The following is an 18943-nucleotide window of genomic DNA, read 5'->3' as shown; positions in this document are numbered from 1 at the left end:
TGGATTTCTTTGAAGATTTTTTAGTTAGACTGATGAGATGATTTCTCTCATAAACTGCGTTCTAATAGGCTGTAATGCTAATGCTGTAAGCAAGGCAGAATAACACTGTGTATGGATGATATGTAAATAGAGAAAAACTCTGTAAACAACTTTGAATACAATCTTACCTTTGTAGCTTTAGATAAGCACTTGTTATACTTTGAAGTTCAACTTGGAATGAAAGTATTGTCTTTTACTTTATGTAATCTTTTTCAAGGAGTAACAAACATTATCATGCACTTTTGTTGAATGGAGAAACATCTTTCTGACAGAATAATAAAGTAAAAATACCTCTCTGCTGTGCAGTTTGGGAACCTTAGGGCACTACTGCTCATGTACAGGAGCTTGATTTTCCTAATACCTAGCCTGGGTAGGCAAGCATAAGCAGTATGGATTATTGGAAAGTAATTTTGCTTCAGTTGGATAATGATTGATTTAGCTGATGTCACCCTTTTCTCTGCACCCTTGCTGTGCACTACTGGACAAGCCCAATTACATGTTTGAAATTCACAAGTACAAGATTGTTGTGGTGAGCTTACTTATAGTGAATTATCCTAAATTCAAGTGCACTGTCATGAACTGGATGAATTTTATTTTTCATATTGTTGATATCCACCGCCTACTGGGAAGTACAAAGAGATGGAGAGGCAGATGCTTAGTTTCAGAGAAAACAGAGACAGCACACTGGACCTGTACATTGAATGCATCTTATATCTGGGTTTATATTTGGTTTAACACTTAAAAATGAAGTAACTGCTCTGTTTTAAGACATCCAACAGTGTTTGCATTTTTTTTCCTGGAATGTAAGATTTTTAGAGATACCTAGGTGAGTTCAGCTTCCATTTGTAAAACAACCTTAGGTACACAGATAAAATGGCAACAATGAACTACATGGCAACATGTAGTCCACTTTTTCCATGGTTTAATTTTTTAACAGATTTGCAAACAACTATTTACAGTAATTTCTATGGAAGATTAATTACACCTATTTCTTCATTATCACTCAACCTGATCTAGGTGAACCTGCTTCTGCATGGGGGTTGGACTAGATGATCTGTAAAGGTCCCTTCCAACCCCTACCATTCTATGATTCTATGACTCCACAAGTTTGAGTGACTATTATATCAGCAAATATTCAAGAATAAGATCTGCAGAACCCATATATTGTTAATCATCAGATTAGTTGGCAAGCTATTTGCTCGGAGCAGAAAAAAGCTAAACCTAGAACAGCCAATGCTGTTAATCTCTTTAAGGTACCAGATATTGTGTACTAAGATCTGTGTTTCATTTTTCTGCAAACAGAAAACGTCATCATCACTTTTTTTTGCTGATATCTGGACAGAAAGCACTGCTTTCACATTTTAACTGATGTGCAGTCAAAGCGCTCAATTCAAATACTACATTAAATTCACATGGAAAGTAGATAAATTTGCATATGAAAATGACAGGGCACATTTTAAACACCTTGATAAATGTGCAACAGTTTGAAACTAGATGTCTGAAACAAGGACATAGAAGTACCCACTTATTTCACTTTTAAAGTAAGACACAGTACTGTATTAATATAAAGCATGAAACAACACATTTTTATGATTTCAACAAACAATGAAATTATATTATGAGGAATTCCTTCAGAAAATCCCAGATTTATGTAGTCTTGAAATAAAACAAAGACATATATCCAGCAGTGTCCAAAAAAGAAGGGCACAAATTCCTGTAACTTACAACTTCTGAGTATTTACACTTGGCCGGAAAAAAAACCACAACAACACTGAAATCTTCATTTCTCCTATATAGTTAAAGGTAAAGAGAGCCTGTTCTTAGACCTAGACAATACAGGTTTAGGCAAAGAGGAGGATTGTTTGGGAATTGCCTGTCCAAGTTAAAATAAAAAAACAATTTATTACTTGTTATTTGCTGGAACCTTGACTATGGTCAGCCAAAGCCTACAACAAGCTTCCACCATGCTGGCAGGTATTTACTATGCAACTTTCTGCTGCTAAGGCTTCCTTTCTTGTTTGCACTGCTGAACACACAAGCAGCAACATCCTCCATTTGTTTCTACAGTTACAAGAAAACATACATAAATGGGTGTAAATAAAATTTCTTGGCATCACTTAATGAAACAGTAATAAAACTCAGACCTCCAGGTAATGTCTGTGTGAAGCACCAGATTTTGGCAAGTAGGGTAATTAACCCTTGAAACAACAAACGGACTCAGTGGACTCACTCTCACTTCAAAATACAGATGTCTTACTGCTATAGCTCAAAACAAAGTATGGCTCTGATCCTACCTGTCTTCCCAGTGGTGCTTTCTGGCCTCAAAACCTAGACATCCACAACACTGTGCAACTGTTGCCTCTCCTTACTTTTGGTATCTTGCCAACACACTTTATGTGCTAACATAAAATAACTACATTTAAAAAAAAAAACAAAACAAAAGTTGTACTCTCACTTTATACCTTCACTTTTGGCTGTGCAGCAGACTTCACTGATTGCCAAGAGAATGCTTTTGTGTAACCTGGAAAATTTTTTGGCATATTCTATTACATTTGAATGTATTTTATTTCTATGTGGCCCTAAGGTAAAGAAGGGTTATATAATAACCATTCTCTTATTGCTCAGTTTGAGATAGCACGGTTAAAAACTTTGGAGATTTCAGACAAAAATGGTTTATTTCTGTCCTAAAGCTGAAACATTTTTCTATAATCTGCAAAGCATTTCCATCAGCACTTAGAAAGAACACCTTATTCTGATGTACTTGAAACATTCAGCAGTGTGTGTGTCATATTACTGAAAACATTTGCAAAGTTAATGTAAACTTCAGTTACTACACTTTTTTTAATAAAAATTGTCTTTCAAAACCTAAGTCTGTAGTATTTGTTCTGGTAACAAACTCTAGTAACATTAAAGTATAGTTTCTTTACTGTCTAAATGTTCTCCATTTACGTGTTTAACAGCCTCTCAAATATCTGTGGTTTTTTGATAGCATTGTGAATCTGGAATTCCAAGAGAAGTTGTTAGCAGAAAACTTTAAGCCTCAATTCAGACTCACAGAGGTTACATCTTTTGCTGTTCACTTTTTCCGAAAACTAAGAAATCACAGTGTAAGGAATATCTGCTCTTTACTATCCACTATGAGAAATTGAAAATATACCGGGATTTAATTTACATTTCTCAGTGGATTTCCCTAAGAAGTCACAAGTTACATCACAGGAACAATTTGCAGATTTCTAGCATGGTCAAGACCTCCGTCATGTGTGATTCAATATTTATGATCTTTTATTCACTGTATTGCTGAGAAACATAAAGAATGATGGTATGTCCTTCAAGTTATGTGGCAAGATAGTGAAGATATTATTAAAGTTACCTGTTGTGGTTTGCTGCCACCAGGTGTCAAACAGGAGTGCTCACCAAGATTATCTGGTCTGTGGTCTTGTACATCTTGCACAGGCAAAAGGAATTTCTCATTTGGGGAAGCCAGATGGGTGCTGGTTCTCTAACTTGGGGTTGTTCTCCATGAAATGGTAGGGTTAAGCCTTCTAGGGGAGATATCAGCAAACCCTGAAAAATACAGCACTTCTATTAACAATAGCTAAAAAAGTTACACTTTCCCAAAAGGATCTTCTCTTTTTGTCACAATGAGGATAAAAATAGCTGCTTACAATAAATAATTTGTTCTATTGAAGAAAATAGATCAAAAAGATTGCCAAACAGATCTTGTGTATTTCAAAATTCATATGCAAGCCCTGGAAACTGTAGTACCAGTAGATCAGTAAACAGTAGAAATCCAACTGAAATTATATAGCAAAGTATTTCAAACAAGTTTTTGGTCTTCTTCTTTACAGGTGTGTTATTATCTGGAGAGTAATTTCAGTCTGAAAACATGTGATATTCTTTATATTCTTGGTTTTTCATCTTCTTCTCTGCAGAGAACTACAATGTCACAGATTGTGAAACATTAACTAGCACATATATCCTCAGAACAGGTATATTTCCAGAAAAATAATAATAATGCTTGTAGGAAAAAAAAAAAATGATAATGCTGGTAAAAAAATTAAATGCAGATAACATGAAAACTTAAAATCTTCACTCCTGGGAGTGATCACTGAAGTTGAGGTGACTCGTCATCTCTATGGCTTGTCTTGTAATGATTGCAATTGCATTTATTATCAAGGCATGCTTAATAGGTAGGTGTATGACTATGTTTTTCAAACCCTAATTTGTGCAATTATCTCATTTTCTGCTACAGTGAAACCTTGTATGGAATATCAGGCTACCTGATTTTATTGCATTCATAGAAGAACGAAACTGAACTCTTATGAAGATAGTAATATATTACTGCTGGGGGCAAGACAGTTTAGAGTCAGGGAATTTTAATCCTTTAATGTATTGCCAATGAACACACTTTTAATTACTGATTTTGCTATCAAAAGAAATAAAAGCACACAAATAAGCAAATATTTGGGGAAAACACCTTTTCCTTCAACTCCTTTCTTATGTTTTCACAGAGACATGAAAAACACCTCTGGTTCCATTTTGGCATATGGTTCAGTCCTTAGAAGCCAGCTGGATCTGATCATGTCTGGCATGGTGCAGCCCTGATCTCATTCTTCAGAGCCCCCCTGCAGCCCTCACCAAGTCAGCAGGGCATAGCTATTAACCAACTGCCTCTTGACCTCGTAAGGAGTAATGCTGAAGGAACTGTGGGGCTATAGAGGGAGAAAACATGACTTCATCACAGCGCAGTACTCCATTGCTCCAATCTTGTGGCTTTTAAGATTAGATTAACTCCACATAAGCCCTGTAAATTTCAGTGAATGGTTCAAATAACGCTTTTAAATGACTAGAGCAAATCTTCTGTCAGCAAAACACTGTTGCTGTTACATATCATATGCTTGGCCCCTAATACATACATCATGAGGAATTACAACCTTGTGACTGCTAAGCCCATTTAACTCCTGGTAGAATGGTAGCTATTAAACTAATACAAACATATTATGCTGGTCTAACACCGCAGCTCCACAAACACTAACTTGGCACTAACTGGCACATCTCTCATTGGCTGCTTTCAGCTTCCATCATTGTCACCAAAAAAAAATGTTTGAACAGTCACTGCTCATCCAGAGTAAAAACTAATTCAGCAAAAGAGAAGAGAAAAAAAACCCCACCTGGTAGGATCAGAGAATGTTTGGCTTTCTAAAACTCTATAAATGTGTTTACTTCTTTTGGAATCCAGTCTATGTTCTCCTGATCCAGCAGATTTTGACAGATATTATTCTTCCTAGGTCTTTTTGTTGAAGTCTCTGGCACTGATTATCTTGGTTCTCCATCATCTTTCCTGTTGTCTTCATCTCTCTGCCTTCTACTTGAAAGCTTATCTTCATCTTCAACAGTATCTTCATCTGACTTCATCTCTTTGAGAGACTGATCATTCACTGTTAATGAGTTATCTGAATTCAGCAATTTTACAATACAGTGCATCTCATAAGATGAGACAAAATATCAAGAACAAAGCATGAGAATCAGAGGGGAAAGCTTGCTGGAAAATGATAAAAGAGCTTGTATACAACTTTAGTTATTAAGAAAAGCTCACCTTCTTTAAGTCACTTTTAACCACAAAAATTTAATATTAAAAAAATATTTATAACCCAGAGTTGCCTCTGATACTTTAATGTTGCAAATGTTTGACACATTTACAGTTGTACTCTTCTATACTAGTTAAGAATCATGCTCTGCCTTAGAACTGCATATGAAAATGTACATTTTAAGGAAAAAGAAAGTTTTACAGACTAATGCACTGTTGAGAAAGCATTAAGACTGAATATAGATTCAGTTACCTTCTTTCTTTGACAGTTACATTTTTCTTCTTTAATAGTTCATCACTTTCAGATAGTTGTTCCTGCAACATTTCCGTTTCCTATCCCATCTGCTTCCAGGGTTCCATCCATAGCTGCAATTCATTTTCCTTCTTCTGTTGAACTACAATGTTAATATTATCAGCCTACAAAATAAATGGTGTAGTTATCACATCAGAAATATAATTCTTCTATTTAAACACCGCAACGTCAAATGGAAGCTCAAGTGTTATGCAGTATTAGCTGTAGAGCATGGTTGTAATGTATACTTGTTTGGGCATTAATAGCAGCTCTTTCACTGCAGGAAACATGAAGGTCCTCTTACTCAGTGGGTACATACAAGTGATTGACTCAGCAGAAAGATAAGAATTCAAATACCAGTAAGTGAAACTTAGTCTCTTCGGATATACCATCAAATTATCAATGTTCAGATTACTGATGTCAAGAATAGCATCCTACTGATGAGAGAGTTGCATAAACTCTGAAGCAGCAGTCTTTTTTCCACCTGTTACCACATAATTGGTGTGGCATAAGGAAACTGCTGCCTTCCAGGTAACAGATTTAAAATTAACACTCTAAAGTTTCAAGTGCTCTCTCCTACTCTGATTCTCCTTTATTCTTCTTTTCTTCCCTAACGTATCTTATTGCCACAGAGGCAAGATAAGCAAGGCCTGCTTTACACTCTAAATTCTACCTCAAAAATACTGTTCTGAGCAGTAGCAGATCATTCCTTCCCACCCTTCTGCCTGCTCATCTGGTCTGGTGCCAACCAGTACTGATACGAATACCACACACAGTGAGCATGGCTGGAAGCTTTGTGTGCTACATTTACACTACCATGGGTACTGTCTCCTGTCACTGGCACATATCCTATAGTACTATGTCATAGGACTGCTGATATTAAACAAATTAACACCACAGTGGAAGGCCCTATGGAATGAAGAACTGTTAAGCAAGATAAATGTATTGCAATTCAGTGTCCACTTGTAAGAAAATTGAATTTACTATGTTTTTTCAAGAGGAAAAAAAGGGGAAATTAATGCAGAAATTCACTTATCTGGACAGTTAAACTTCACCTGTGCTACTAGAAGTCAAACCAAGCACATCTAGAACTGTTCCCAGCCATCAGTTGTTCACAGTTGTTCATCACTGTGGTGCTTATATTCTATCGTCGAGAACAGTTCCGTCATTTAGAGAATTACACTACAGAATAATTTTAATGAGAATTCTGTATATAATTACATGGATAAACTCTCAAGAATCCAGAGCAATGCATCAAGATAAGTGCTAAAGAGAGAACATGGTCTCTTATCATCAATGTAACCCACAAACACAGAACAGAGGCACTGCAAAGACTTTTTGAGTGTATTCTAAGCACAGCTGCAATGTTTGGCGTAGACAATAGACTGCTATGTTTAGTATCACATAAACCAATTCTAGGTGGCATCAGTCACGGCATACCTAAAAGAATTTTCCTAAAGTAGATCAATAGTAACAATGTTTTCTCTGAGCTGTATATCCTCATTCATGAAACAAAGGCTGTATCAAAGTCAAACAAAAGCTTTGGAACACTGGTTCCAAATTCTACATTTATTTTACTACATAGTGCCTTACAACTGGCAATGCTTACATATTTTTTTTCTTATCATAGTTTTTAGGTGTTCCCCTAAGGCTGGGTTAGCTTCTTTAAGGGAATTATTTAATTCTTCTTTATTTGGCTTCAAATGCTCTATTTGCAGTTTTTGTGAGGGGATAAAATGCTCCAGCAAATTCATCTTATTTTGATAGGTCTCAATTTCTGCTTCATTCTAGGGAAAGAAAATTCGCCTAATTACTATGATGAAAAAAAAAAAGGACATTGAGTTGCATTTTAACGAGGTACTTCAGAGCATATCACAGCCCATAGGAACTTCACAGCAAATTTGCTTGGTACATTTTGAGGAGTTTAAAACAGACAGCGTAACTTGCCTCAAGTGTATATTTTGAATACCAGAATCTTCCCTCTAAGTTGTCTGCCATTAGAAAGCCCTTACATTTTATTACAGCTTGCTCTTAAATTTACTTTCTACTCACAAAAATTAAAATTATTACAAAATAATTGTTTTTTTGCCTCAAGTACATATTCATAGACAGATATTTCTGCAAAAAAGATGATGACTGTTTACATATACATGGCTGACAGATGAATTTCCAACCAATTCACCTTAATATTTCTTCCCTATTCCTGCCAAAACAATCATTTCCTGGACTAAAACATAATGTTGCTTTTCCTTTTTCAAATTGTCCTGCTTACTAAAATAGCATTAATTTTCTTCCCAATAGCTCGTGCAGGGCTATGATTTGGATTTGTGCTGAAAAACAGGAATGTTTTGTTTATTGCTGAGCAGGGCTGACACAGCATCAAGGTCTCTTCTGCTTCTCAACCTGCCCTGCCATCAAGTGGCCAGAGGTGGTGGTCACAAGAAACTAGGACAGCTAACACAAACTAGCCCAAGGGCTATTCCATACCATAGGACACCATGCCCAGTATATAAACTGAGGGAAGATAGTAGGGAGGGGCAGATCGCTACTCGGGTATTGGTCAGCACGTAGTAAGAGATTGCATTAGGCATCACTTGGGTTTTGGGGTTTTTTTTCCCATTGGTTTTATTTCTCTCTCTTTTTGTTATAGTCCTTTTTACTACTAATATTATAATTATTTTTCTTGTTATTTTTAAGTATTAAACTGTTCATATCTCAGCTCACAATTTTGAATTCTTTCCCTGATTCTCCTCCTCATTCCACTGGTGGCAGGGGATGAGTGACTATCTCCTTAGCTGTTGGCTGGGGTTAAACCATAGCACAAATGTATAGTCCCAGATGAATTATATATACACTCAACACTTTTTGAGTTCTGAGGTAAATTCACCTTTCACTGCTTGCTATATGGAAAGAAAAAAAAGAAGTTAATTTAACACTTACTGAGTTACGAGGTAAGTATATATTGAGCTTGAAAGTACTGTTAATCAAAGACAATTTCTTTTGAATTGGATCAGCAGAATTTTGTAAAATACATAGAATTTAATTAAAAACTCACACCACTATTCTTCTCACTCTCTGGTTTACCTTTCAACTTGCTTCTGTCAGAGCATGCTGATGTTGTTTCTCTGCTTGAAGTAGTCTCTTGTATTCTGATATTTCATTTTCTTTTTCTTGTAGTTCTTTCTGGACTATCTCTAAACTCTTAGTCAGTTCATTTTTTTCCAACATAGTTAGATGCGGAAGAATCTGTAAACAGCAATAGCACATTCTTTGGTATTTAGAATTTTATCAGTGGAGAAACAGTTGACATGTTAAACTATTTGACTTTATACTTGAAATGTCTTTGACTTTCCAAAAACAACCAAATTGGTAAGAAAAAAGTATTTACCAGTTGCTAAACACACTGCAATCAAAGAACAGAACATCAGGAAGGATGGATAGGAGGTGATGAAGAAGAGTTTTCTAAAAAGCAACATTATGATCTGAGAGGTACATTGAATGCAAGTCTGCTGACACTGTTAAATCAAGCAGCACTGCCAAAATCAAAGAACCTCTCCAAACACTTTTTTCCCCTCTCAGAGTGACTTGAGAGGTTAAGGGTAAATTTCATAACTCTTTTTAAAGTGACAAAACTTTCTAAGCATGTTCATTTTTCTTGACTTTTATAACTGTACTTTTGGACAGCTGGCCTGCATTTCCATACAGGATTTCTAAAAGTTGCAGAAATTTCTTTTCGCTTCCCACTCAGACTCCTCAACACCACAACAGAAATAAGTCCCTAGTTATAAAACTTTGTAAATAATGTTGGTAGGTCAGAAGATGGTTTAAACACATAATACCATTCACAAATAAGATCCCCAGTCATCTTGAAGGTAAAACGGCTTCTAAGAATGAAACATGAACAAATTAAAAATAAGGACTCTAAAACTGTTTTTTCCTTGGCTATGTTCTGAAAGTACTTTAATGCTACTAAAACACTGAAAGTGGTTTAGTTTTAAAACAAACTGGAGAAATGTTTCATTTTTTTAACATCCTCAGTCTGATGATTGACTACCTGTAGTAGAGGCAATTTCTTAGCATGGAAAAATTTCTAGATATTTATGTGGCCTTTGTGCCAATAAGACATAGTTGCCGAAGAAGGATGAGGGAAAAACTATTAACTAATCATTCTGTCTCAGAAAAGAATATTACATTTTGGGAAATTTGAAACCAAAATCTCTGATATTGTCCATACATTTACAGTATTTGAGCATGTGCCCTTGAACACACAAATACTACACAAGAAGTAACTAACTCCGTTCTTTTCTGAATCTTCTTGAATAAGTTGTATTCAGCAAGTTTGTTTCTTTCCATAGCAAATTCTTGCAATTTGGAAATCCTCTATTCAGTGTCATTTAGTTGGACTTGTAGCTGACTACAACTTTCAGTCAGTTCATTTACCTGAAAAAAAATTTCCAAAATTATTTTTAATCCACATATTGTGACCTCGAAAGAATTTTCTTATACGTCACAAGCAGGTCTTAAAATGGGTTATTTTATTCCTATAAGTTCAATTCCAAGCAAGAATAACAACAAGCTAATATTTTCACATAGCAAGCATCCAATTGTTTCACTTTCTTTTGAGCTCCTAAAGTGCTTATACCTGATATGAAAACTCACTCATCCAGTACTAATTTGTCTTTCCTCTTTTTCTTCTACGGGGAAGAGGAAACTATGCTGCAATATTCCTCCTCAGAAAGCTCAGGCAGTGTGGCTTGGATGAGTGGACAGTGAGGTAGATCAAGAACTGGCTGAATGACAGAGTCCAGAGGGTGGTGGTCAATGGCACAGAATCAAGTTGGAGGCGTGTGGCTACGTGAGTTCCACAGGGATCAGTTCTGGGGCCAGTCTTGTTCAACATCTTCATCAGCGACCTGGATGAGGGGACAGAGTGTACCCTCAGCAAGTTCACTGATGACACCAAACTGGGAGGAGGGGCTGATTCCCCAGAAGGCCGTGCTGCCATTCAGCGGGATCTCGACTGGCTTGAGAGTTAGGCAGAGAGGAACCACATGAGGTTCAACAAGGACAAGTGCAGAGTCCTGCACCTGGGAAGGAACAACTCCACGCACCAGTACAGGCCAGGGATTGGTCTGCTGGAGAATAGCTTTGCAGAGAGAGACCTGGGAGTCCTGGTTGATAATAAACTAAACATGAGCCAGCAATGTGCCCTCGTGGCCAAGAAGGCCAATGACATCCTGGGATGCATCAAGAGTGTAGCCAGCAGATCAAGGGAGGTTCTTTTCCCCCTCTGCTCTGTCCTGATGAGACCTCATCTGGAGTGCTGTGTCCAGTTCTGGGCTCCTCAGCCCAAGAGGGACAGAGAACTGCTGGAGAGAGTCCAGCACAGGGCCACCAAGATGATCAGGGGACTGGAGCATCTTCCTTGTGAGGAAAGGGTGTGGGATCTGGGGCTGTTTAGTTTAGAAAAGAGGAGACTGAGGGGAGATCTTATTAACATTTACAAATATCTAAAGGGTGGGTGTCAGGAGATTGGGGCACCCCTTTTTTCTACTGTAGCCAGCAACAGGACAAGGGTTAATGAGATGAAGCTGGAATACAAAAAGTTCCATTTAAATGTAAGAAAAAACTACTTCACTGTGAGGGTGAGGGAGCCCTGGCACAGGCTTCCCCAGAGGGGCTGTGAAGTCTCCTTCCTTGGAAGTCTTCAAGACCTGCCTGGACATGTTCCTATGCGATCTGATCTAGGTGAACCTGCTTCTGCAGGGAAGTTGGACTAGATGATCTCTAAAGGTCCCTTCCAACCCCTACCATTCTGTGATTCTATGAATAGTCAATTACTTAAAATTTGATGCCTACTTTCAAGCTACCTTCCCGTTCACCCTACACAAAACAATGTCGTGCTTTCCAGCTCTGTAATTTCAAAGCAAAATTATGACTGCATTGAAAATATAGTTTTAAAAATAGGATGCTTACTGTAAAAGTCTGAATTTAAAGTTATTTTAAGATATAATTTATTAAGGAAATGGTAAACCCAGAGGACACTTTATCTTTACTCCTAAAAAGGGAATTTGACCCTAAAGGAAATGTTATTACCTTTTCACATAAAGTGTTTTTTTCACAAAGTGTAGATTTCAGTTCCTTCTCAAGGTCCTTAGAAGACATTTTTAGAACATTCAGGATATCCAGAAAGGGTTCATTATCAGAACAGTGTTGGTCCTTCAGCTTCAAATTCTGCAGCCTTTTTTTCTCCTGGTGCCAACATTCGTGCTCATGTTGCATGTGTGTCAGTTGTGAAGACAGCTCCTCTATTTCTTTCACCTGCTTTTGGAGAACACCTTTTTCCTGAACCTTTTCACTGAGTTTTTATTTCAAACCCAACAATTCTTGAACAAGCACTTCCCTCATTTGATGCAATTGGATATTTTAATTTTTTACTTCCTGTAAAATATTATTTTATCTTCCTCAAGATGAACCATCTGATTAATCAAGTCTTGCTCTTTTGCTCTAGCATTTGCTTCCTCCTTGTGAGAAATCTCACAATTTCTTGCTTTTAACTTTGATCTCAGATTTCAGTGATACCACAGTATTTGCAAACTCATCTTTGATTTGCATCTTTTCTTCCTCCTTTTCTTTTAACATTTTTGCTGTAGTCAAACTTGAAGATTCTAGTTCAAGGAGTCTTTCTTGCTTTTCTTTCAGATCCTTAGCCAAACACTTTTTATGAGGTGAAGACATCAACTGGTAATTGAAAACATTTCAGCTTTTTAATCATCCCATCCATGTCTGTTGATAATATTTCTGCCTCTGTTTTAGCAGTCTCCAAGTGAATAATTGCATGTTCTAAAGCTTTCTCTGACATCTCCAATTGTCTTTCAAGCCCTTCTATTTTATCCATAACAGAGCCAGCTTTCCATTCACCCTCTTTCAGATGTTCATCAATGTCATGTTTTATCTTTTCATCAGATTCAATTTTTACTTTCAGCATCTCAATACCACATTGCAATTGCAAGTCTTCCTGTGCTGAGTCTAGCATCAATTTCATCTTTTTCCATTAACAAGCCTTCCAAAGATCTGGAAAGCTTTGAATTCTCCATTTCTGATGAACTTAGATTACTCTGAATAATTTTGAACTTTCCTTCAATCAGCTCTTTCATTTCTTCAAATCTGATGCTTCAGTTTGGAGTTTTTCTAAGACGAAAGTCACGGCATTATTTTCCAAACTTTGCAGCTTCTGCAAAAGATGATATTTTTCATTTTATAACTGATTTACATCAGATTTTGCAGTCTCAATTAGATTTCTTTGTGTTCTCACTTCATCCCCTAACCTTCTAAGGAATTCAGTAAAATGCACCTTAGTTGACTCTATCTATTTTAACTTCTCTTCTACCTTCTGTTCCAGCTCTTTTTGATTTTCCAACAAAATGGTTTCTCTGATATGAGACTGAAACAAGTTGCTCTTGAAAGCTAGAAATAGTTTTCAGGCTAACTTCCCTCTCCTTTTCTAATTGCTGACATTTTGCCTGAAGCAGTTCAATGTCATGCTCTATGAACAAGGCATGGTTCTAAGTATTAACTTCCTCAGATTTTTAACTCCTCTCTTCATTTTCAGTTTGCAGTTGCATGTCCCTTTCCTCAAGAATAGAGAAAGTTTTTCCAACTGATTGCTGATGTGCTAGCAAGTTACTAATGTGCTGCTTAGTTTCTATTACAAAGCTTTCATGCATCTGTTCCACATGAAATAATCTTTCTTCTATTTCACCCTTTATTTTTGCAGTGGCTCTTCATATTGCTGCTGCTGATTTGAACTTAGCTGCTTTTGAGCCACTAAAGAAACCTCAAGAGAAGAGAGTCGATATAGTAAAATGGCCAGATCCTTAGTTTTTCCTGCTTCTAGAACTCTTGCACAACCGTAATCCTCAGCAACGGAGATATTTGCTGCAAGCTGCATATTATCTAGATCAGTTTTATCCTGTCCACTTTGCAAATGTACTTCTGCATCTCCTGTCCTTTTTGAAGTAACTTTTGCTTTTAAAAGACAATAGATTTCTTCATATTCATCAAGAAGTTCATGATAACATTGCTCCTTCTGCAGTCCTTCACTTGCTGCTAACTGTAAATTTTCTTCTGGCTCACCGACTTGGTTGGTAAGCTGCAATATTTTACAGGACATATTTTTTATCTTTCTTTCAAACTTTTAACAGAAACATTCTGCTTCCTTTCAAAGTTCATCAAAAGCTTTTTTTTCTTCTTCTAATTCTGCAATTTTACATTTTAGCATGTGTTTAAGTTCTCTGATCTCTGTGCTTTTCCTCTTACTTTCAATTTCCACCATTCCAAGTTTCTCACTATGCTCGTGAATTTTGATTTGCTGACTTTGAAGGGATCCCTCTAAGTCATTAATATAAGCCAGCATAGCTTCATTTTCAGACTTAAGTTTCTTTATAAGATTATAATTTTCATTTTTCCACTGAGAAAAAGCAGCAGCCTCTTTTTGCAGTTTTTAACATTCTCTCTGCTTAGATTCAAGAAGCACAGGCAAAGCTTTGTATTCATAGAATCATAGAATGGTAGAGTTGGAAGGGATCTTTAGAACCTGCAGAAGCAGGTTCACCTAGATCAGGTATTCTTCCTCTATTGCACCTATTTCTCTTTTTTTTTTTTTTCATTAATATGATTATCTTTTTCCTTAAGATCTTTGTAAAATCCTGTTGCTTTTCTATGTCAGCTAAAGCTATTTTCAGCTTCTCTAGCAAAAAGGAGTTCTCTTGATTTTTAAATTTCTCTTTCAGTAACTTCAGCTCCACTTCCTGAAAAGTACTCTTATCTGTAAAAGAAAACATCAGCAAATATTTGCCAGTCAATATTGGCAATTCTACTGATAATTTCCTAGAAGAAATATTAGTATTTACTTCCACTATTTTCAGTTCTCACTCTAGTGGAAAGCATTACTCTCAAGTTATATCACTGGATAAAGGATTGTTTATATCCTGTGTCTAGAACTATCAGACACTATGTAGTCACAAATATTAGCAACTTTCCACTCTGCAGTCAGATGAGAAGTCTGCACACCAAGCTGCTTAGGTTCAATCTTTACGTTTCAGATGCAGCCCCTTGCTGTTTCTGTGTCTCACTTTCACCAGTTTTTTATGGTTTGTGGTTTGTTTGTTTTTTTTTTTATCAAGAGGAGTCTCATTCCAGAATGTGACCTTCTTGCAGGTCAGTCTTATGCACCATTTCTGTCACCAAATGCCCAATTCTACACAATCATTTTCCAGATTGTCATAACTGTTTCCCTGCCTTGATAGGCACAGAGTAAGAACCACCAAAGATAAGTAAGGTGGGGGAGTGGATGGGCAGGGGCATGGGGCTGGGGTGAGGCATTGTGTTCTTCTAGCTAACTGGTAAAGGCTGCAAAATTTCTATATTATGAAAACCAAATCTTCAGTTAAAAGGCAATTAAATGTTTTGCCATTAATTTTAAGGAAAACGGAAACAAATTACAAACCTTCATTTTGAAATCTTGAGTGAAGTATGATTGGTGCACAGAAACCAGTGGGAATCATTCACCTTTCAAAGTCAGATACAGGTAAAGTACAAGGTATATTTGAACATAATTTCTGAAAAACTAAGTTCTCAATTAGAAACAAACATGAAAGCAAGACCCAGCTATGGGTGCTATGTAACGTTTTCCTTTTTTTTTTTTTTTTTTAAGTTCAGCACACTTCAATTAATTTCAAAAGTGTGTCTTCAGGAACTGTATATATGATCACAGACAAAAACTGAATTCCATTTAAGACAAACTCACTAATCATATCCCACAGTGGAAACTTTTTTACTTAATTCACAATGCAACTTACAGGATTAAAGCAAAGATACATCATTAAACATGGAACAGGAGTTCTGAAAATTCAAATATGTAACTCACTTTTCATCTCTTCTGAAAAATTCTGGGTCTGCTTTAGAAACAAATCGTATTTAGCTCTTCAAGTTGATGAATCTCTTGCAATTTTTTTTAGGTTGACAGTGAAGCGGCTTTTTCTCCTGCTCCACTTCCTAAAACAAAAGCAAATAAACCATATTTCATCTGAATTGCCGACAAGATCAAATAATTCAGTTTATTTAAATCAAAAGATATTCCATTAGGTCCTATGAAGTCTTAGGGCAGCTATGGCTGAGTCCCTAAGCACTGCATGGGAACATGAGCTGAACTATTTTTAACTAGTTGACAGCATGAGAGGTGCTACCAGTTGCCATAGCTAGCATGCCCCTTATTTGTGTGGAGCAAACAGCTCCATGTGACCTGCTCCAAAGATATCAAGACAGGATAGGACACATCCTACAGAATCTGGGCTGATGAAGTCAGGCTACATTCCTAAAGCAACAAAGGAGACAAATGGCATACAATGGCGTGAAAATTCACAAGAAAATTATAAATCAGATTTTATTTCTTGTAGAAACAAGTTCTCTTTCCACTGATCATCACGGCAACACTAATCAATTTCATTTAGAAGCTCTTATTCTTTCAGAGGGTTGTTTTGCCATTAAGAGCATTTTCTTCCAAACAAATTGGGTTTAAAAAAAATTAAAAACAACACAAAATGAAACACAAACAAAACTATGTAACTAGGAAGCCAGATAAAAGTTCCTTTAAGGAAACTAATCCTTTTTCTCCAGACTCCCGTGCTGCTGGTCAACAGATGGCATGGAACTGGCATGGCCCAATTGGAAACAGGCCGTCAATTATTCATCCATTTACTACTAGCAGATGGGCAGCAACTCACAAAAGCCAAGCTCAAGAAATGGAAAGGTCTGGATGAAAAAATTAAAAGCTTGCTGGCATAGCAGGCTTGTTTTTGCAACAACGTAAACAAATCACAGTCAGAATATGATTAAAATTACCTCTGTCACTAACAGTTACCATCCCTTCTATTCAAAGCCTTTCCTACACACAGTACAAAAACAAAAAAAATCCAGTCACATGGAAGTTTCAATGAAGAAAGCTTTCTAGGAACCTTAACAATAGTGTTTTTTTCAAAGTATAAGTGTCTAAATCCTTGCATTCAAAGCATCGTACATGGGTGCTATACAAATAGATTAGCTAAACAAGCCTGTTTATTAGAAAATTTCTGGTGGTCTATGGAAAAAAGAACAAATTTAAGGAAATATAATGGCTGAAATGACCAATTATTTTCATTTGGTGTAAACATTCCCAATAAGCCGCAGTCAGCAAAACTCAAGAAACAACCCTTTAATGGACTGAGTACCTGATAGTAAATAGGCATTCACACTTTCAGAAGCTATAAGCAGAAGAGTGATTTGGTTTCAATACAGTTAATTATTCCACTTGTACACTGTATTGCTCAAGTTAAACATTCTGCAGTTATCCCCTGAAAAAGCAAAAACCAAACTAAAGCAAAATCCAGAACCTATATACAAGGTGTACCATAACTTTGGAGAAAATCTTCACAGGGCAGGCTTACAAGCAGCTTAGAGACTGACTGACCAGTTTTTCAAAGAATAGATACAGTCTTACTTTCACCATCAAAATGTAAACCACATGCTAAGATGCCAGAACTGCTAAACTGTTGAGATATTACCATTGCAAAACTTAGTAGTCCTTAGACTAAGTATATCCTATACGTCTCACAAGTGTATCTGGTTTGCAACACTTTCAGAACATCAGTCTTGTTGTATAGTGAGGTCTAAACACAGCAGTAACAACTGTATTCTCCACTGAGTAGTTGGATCAAGACTGCAACAATTTCCCTTTAATAAAGGAAAATAAATGCCAATTTCACTCTTCTTTTGCTATAAACAAAATCGACTGTCAATAAAACCTCCAAGACTTTGAGACAATTTCATGTAATTTTTTGCATTATATATGAGAGTAAGCAAGACAAGTCATGCCCCAAGTTCTACTGACATATACCATGCTTTCTCACATGCAAGTCTTAAGATACAGAAATACAGTATTACTGATCTCATCAAAAACTACAAATCTCCCCCAGACTAAGCTTCATCATAAATTTATTGGTTAGATTCTAATACATCTGACTGTCACCAGGTGTTCAATCATCTAACAAAGACAAACACACAGTGAATGCAGTTACAGTCTAGTAACATGCATATGAGACTGGTAGATAAAAATTAAGCATTCCCAAGAATTTGCAGGAAAAAAAAAAAAGAATTTCCACAAATTAGATGCTGACAATGTGATCTCAAAAAAAAAAAATTATCAAATCTAACCACACGTCATAACTTCAAAGACAGAAAGAGGATGAGCCCACAATATCTGATATTAACTCTTTTTTCTTTGTCAAAAAATATGAAAGATTACATTAAGAATGTGAAGAATCTTGGTGGAGACTTTCCTCCTCTGGGACATATTGGAAGAACAAAAAATATCTTGATTAGCCTTTCCACTGAAAGGCACATTTATTTACTAAATAGGTTTCAAGGACCACTACCTTGCATCAAGGCCAAGTGGCATGGCATGGAATAGCCCATATCTGTACCACTAAAGACTTCTGTCTTCCAAAACAGGTGGCTCTAACCAAACCACTTGCTGGGAATGGCCCCAGGCTCATGTGAACTCTCAAACTGTGCCTGGGAATTGTACAAATGAGTGCTAGTCAGCTAGGCCAAAGAGCTGTGAAGTACTGTTCTAACAATTAACAGTATGAATGGTAACATTCCAATAGCTGGGAATGTTCCCAGACATTGTAATCTACCAGCATGAATGCACCTAAAGTTTCACAATATACTAAAGCTGTACCAACATTTGTGTTGACCAGTACAAACTCCCCTATTCTACTTTAAATTTGTTCACAGAATTTTGACAGATAAATTTACAAGTATTTAGAAGTATTTAAATAAAAGTATTTAAAAGGTGCATGTCAAGAGGATAGGTCAACACTTTTTTTCTGCAGCATCTAGTGATAGGACCAGGGGTAATGAACAAAAGCTGGAACACAAATAGTTCCACTAAAACTTCAGAAAAAATTATTTCACTGTGAGGGTGA

The 18943-nt window shown here is 36.5% G+C and overlaps 1 protein-coding gene across 1 annotated transcript in view; it reads right to left on the bottom strand.

The window, feature by feature from the left end:
• Positions 1 to 1974: 1974 nt before the first annotated feature.
• Positions 1975 to 18943, bottom strand: part of CENPF (centromere protein F) — a 36187-nt gene continuing 19218 nt past the window's right edge. The window contains 22 exon segments of the mRNA XM_061989634.1: positions 1975 to 2100; positions 3410 to 3634; positions 5263 to 5523; positions 5636 to 5648; positions 5880 to 6045; positions 7546 to 7705; positions 9003 to 9164; positions 10213 to 10247; positions 10250 to 10358; positions 12015 to 12364; positions 12367 to 12457; positions 12459 to 12642; positions 12644 to 12928; positions 12930 to 13080; positions 13083 to 13342; positions 13344 to 13464; positions 13513 to 13687; positions 13690 to 14462; positions 14515 to 14745; positions 15847 to 15888; positions 15891 to 15935; positions 15938 to 15974. Coding sequence (XP_061845618.1) covers positions 1975 to 2100; positions 3410 to 3634; positions 5263 to 5523; positions 5636 to 5648; positions 5880 to 6045; positions 7546 to 7705; positions 9003 to 9164; positions 10213 to 10247; positions 10250 to 10358; positions 12015 to 12364; positions 12367 to 12457; positions 12459 to 12642; positions 12644 to 12928; positions 12930 to 13080; positions 13083 to 13342; positions 13344 to 13464; positions 13513 to 13687; positions 13690 to 14462; positions 14515 to 14745; positions 15847 to 15888; positions 15891 to 15935; positions 15938 to 15974 — 4002 coding nt within the window.

The sequence above is a fragment of the Colius striatus genome, chromosome 2 (assembly GCF_028858725.1).
Source record: "Colius striatus isolate bColStr4 chromosome 2, bColStr4.1.hap1, whole genome shotgun sequence".
NCBI lineage: Eukaryota > Metazoa > Chordata > Aves > Coliiformes > Coliidae > Colius > Colius striatus.
The sequence above is the reverse complement of the archived record's forward strand: the minus strand, read 5'-3'. Positions and strand labels throughout refer to the sequence as shown.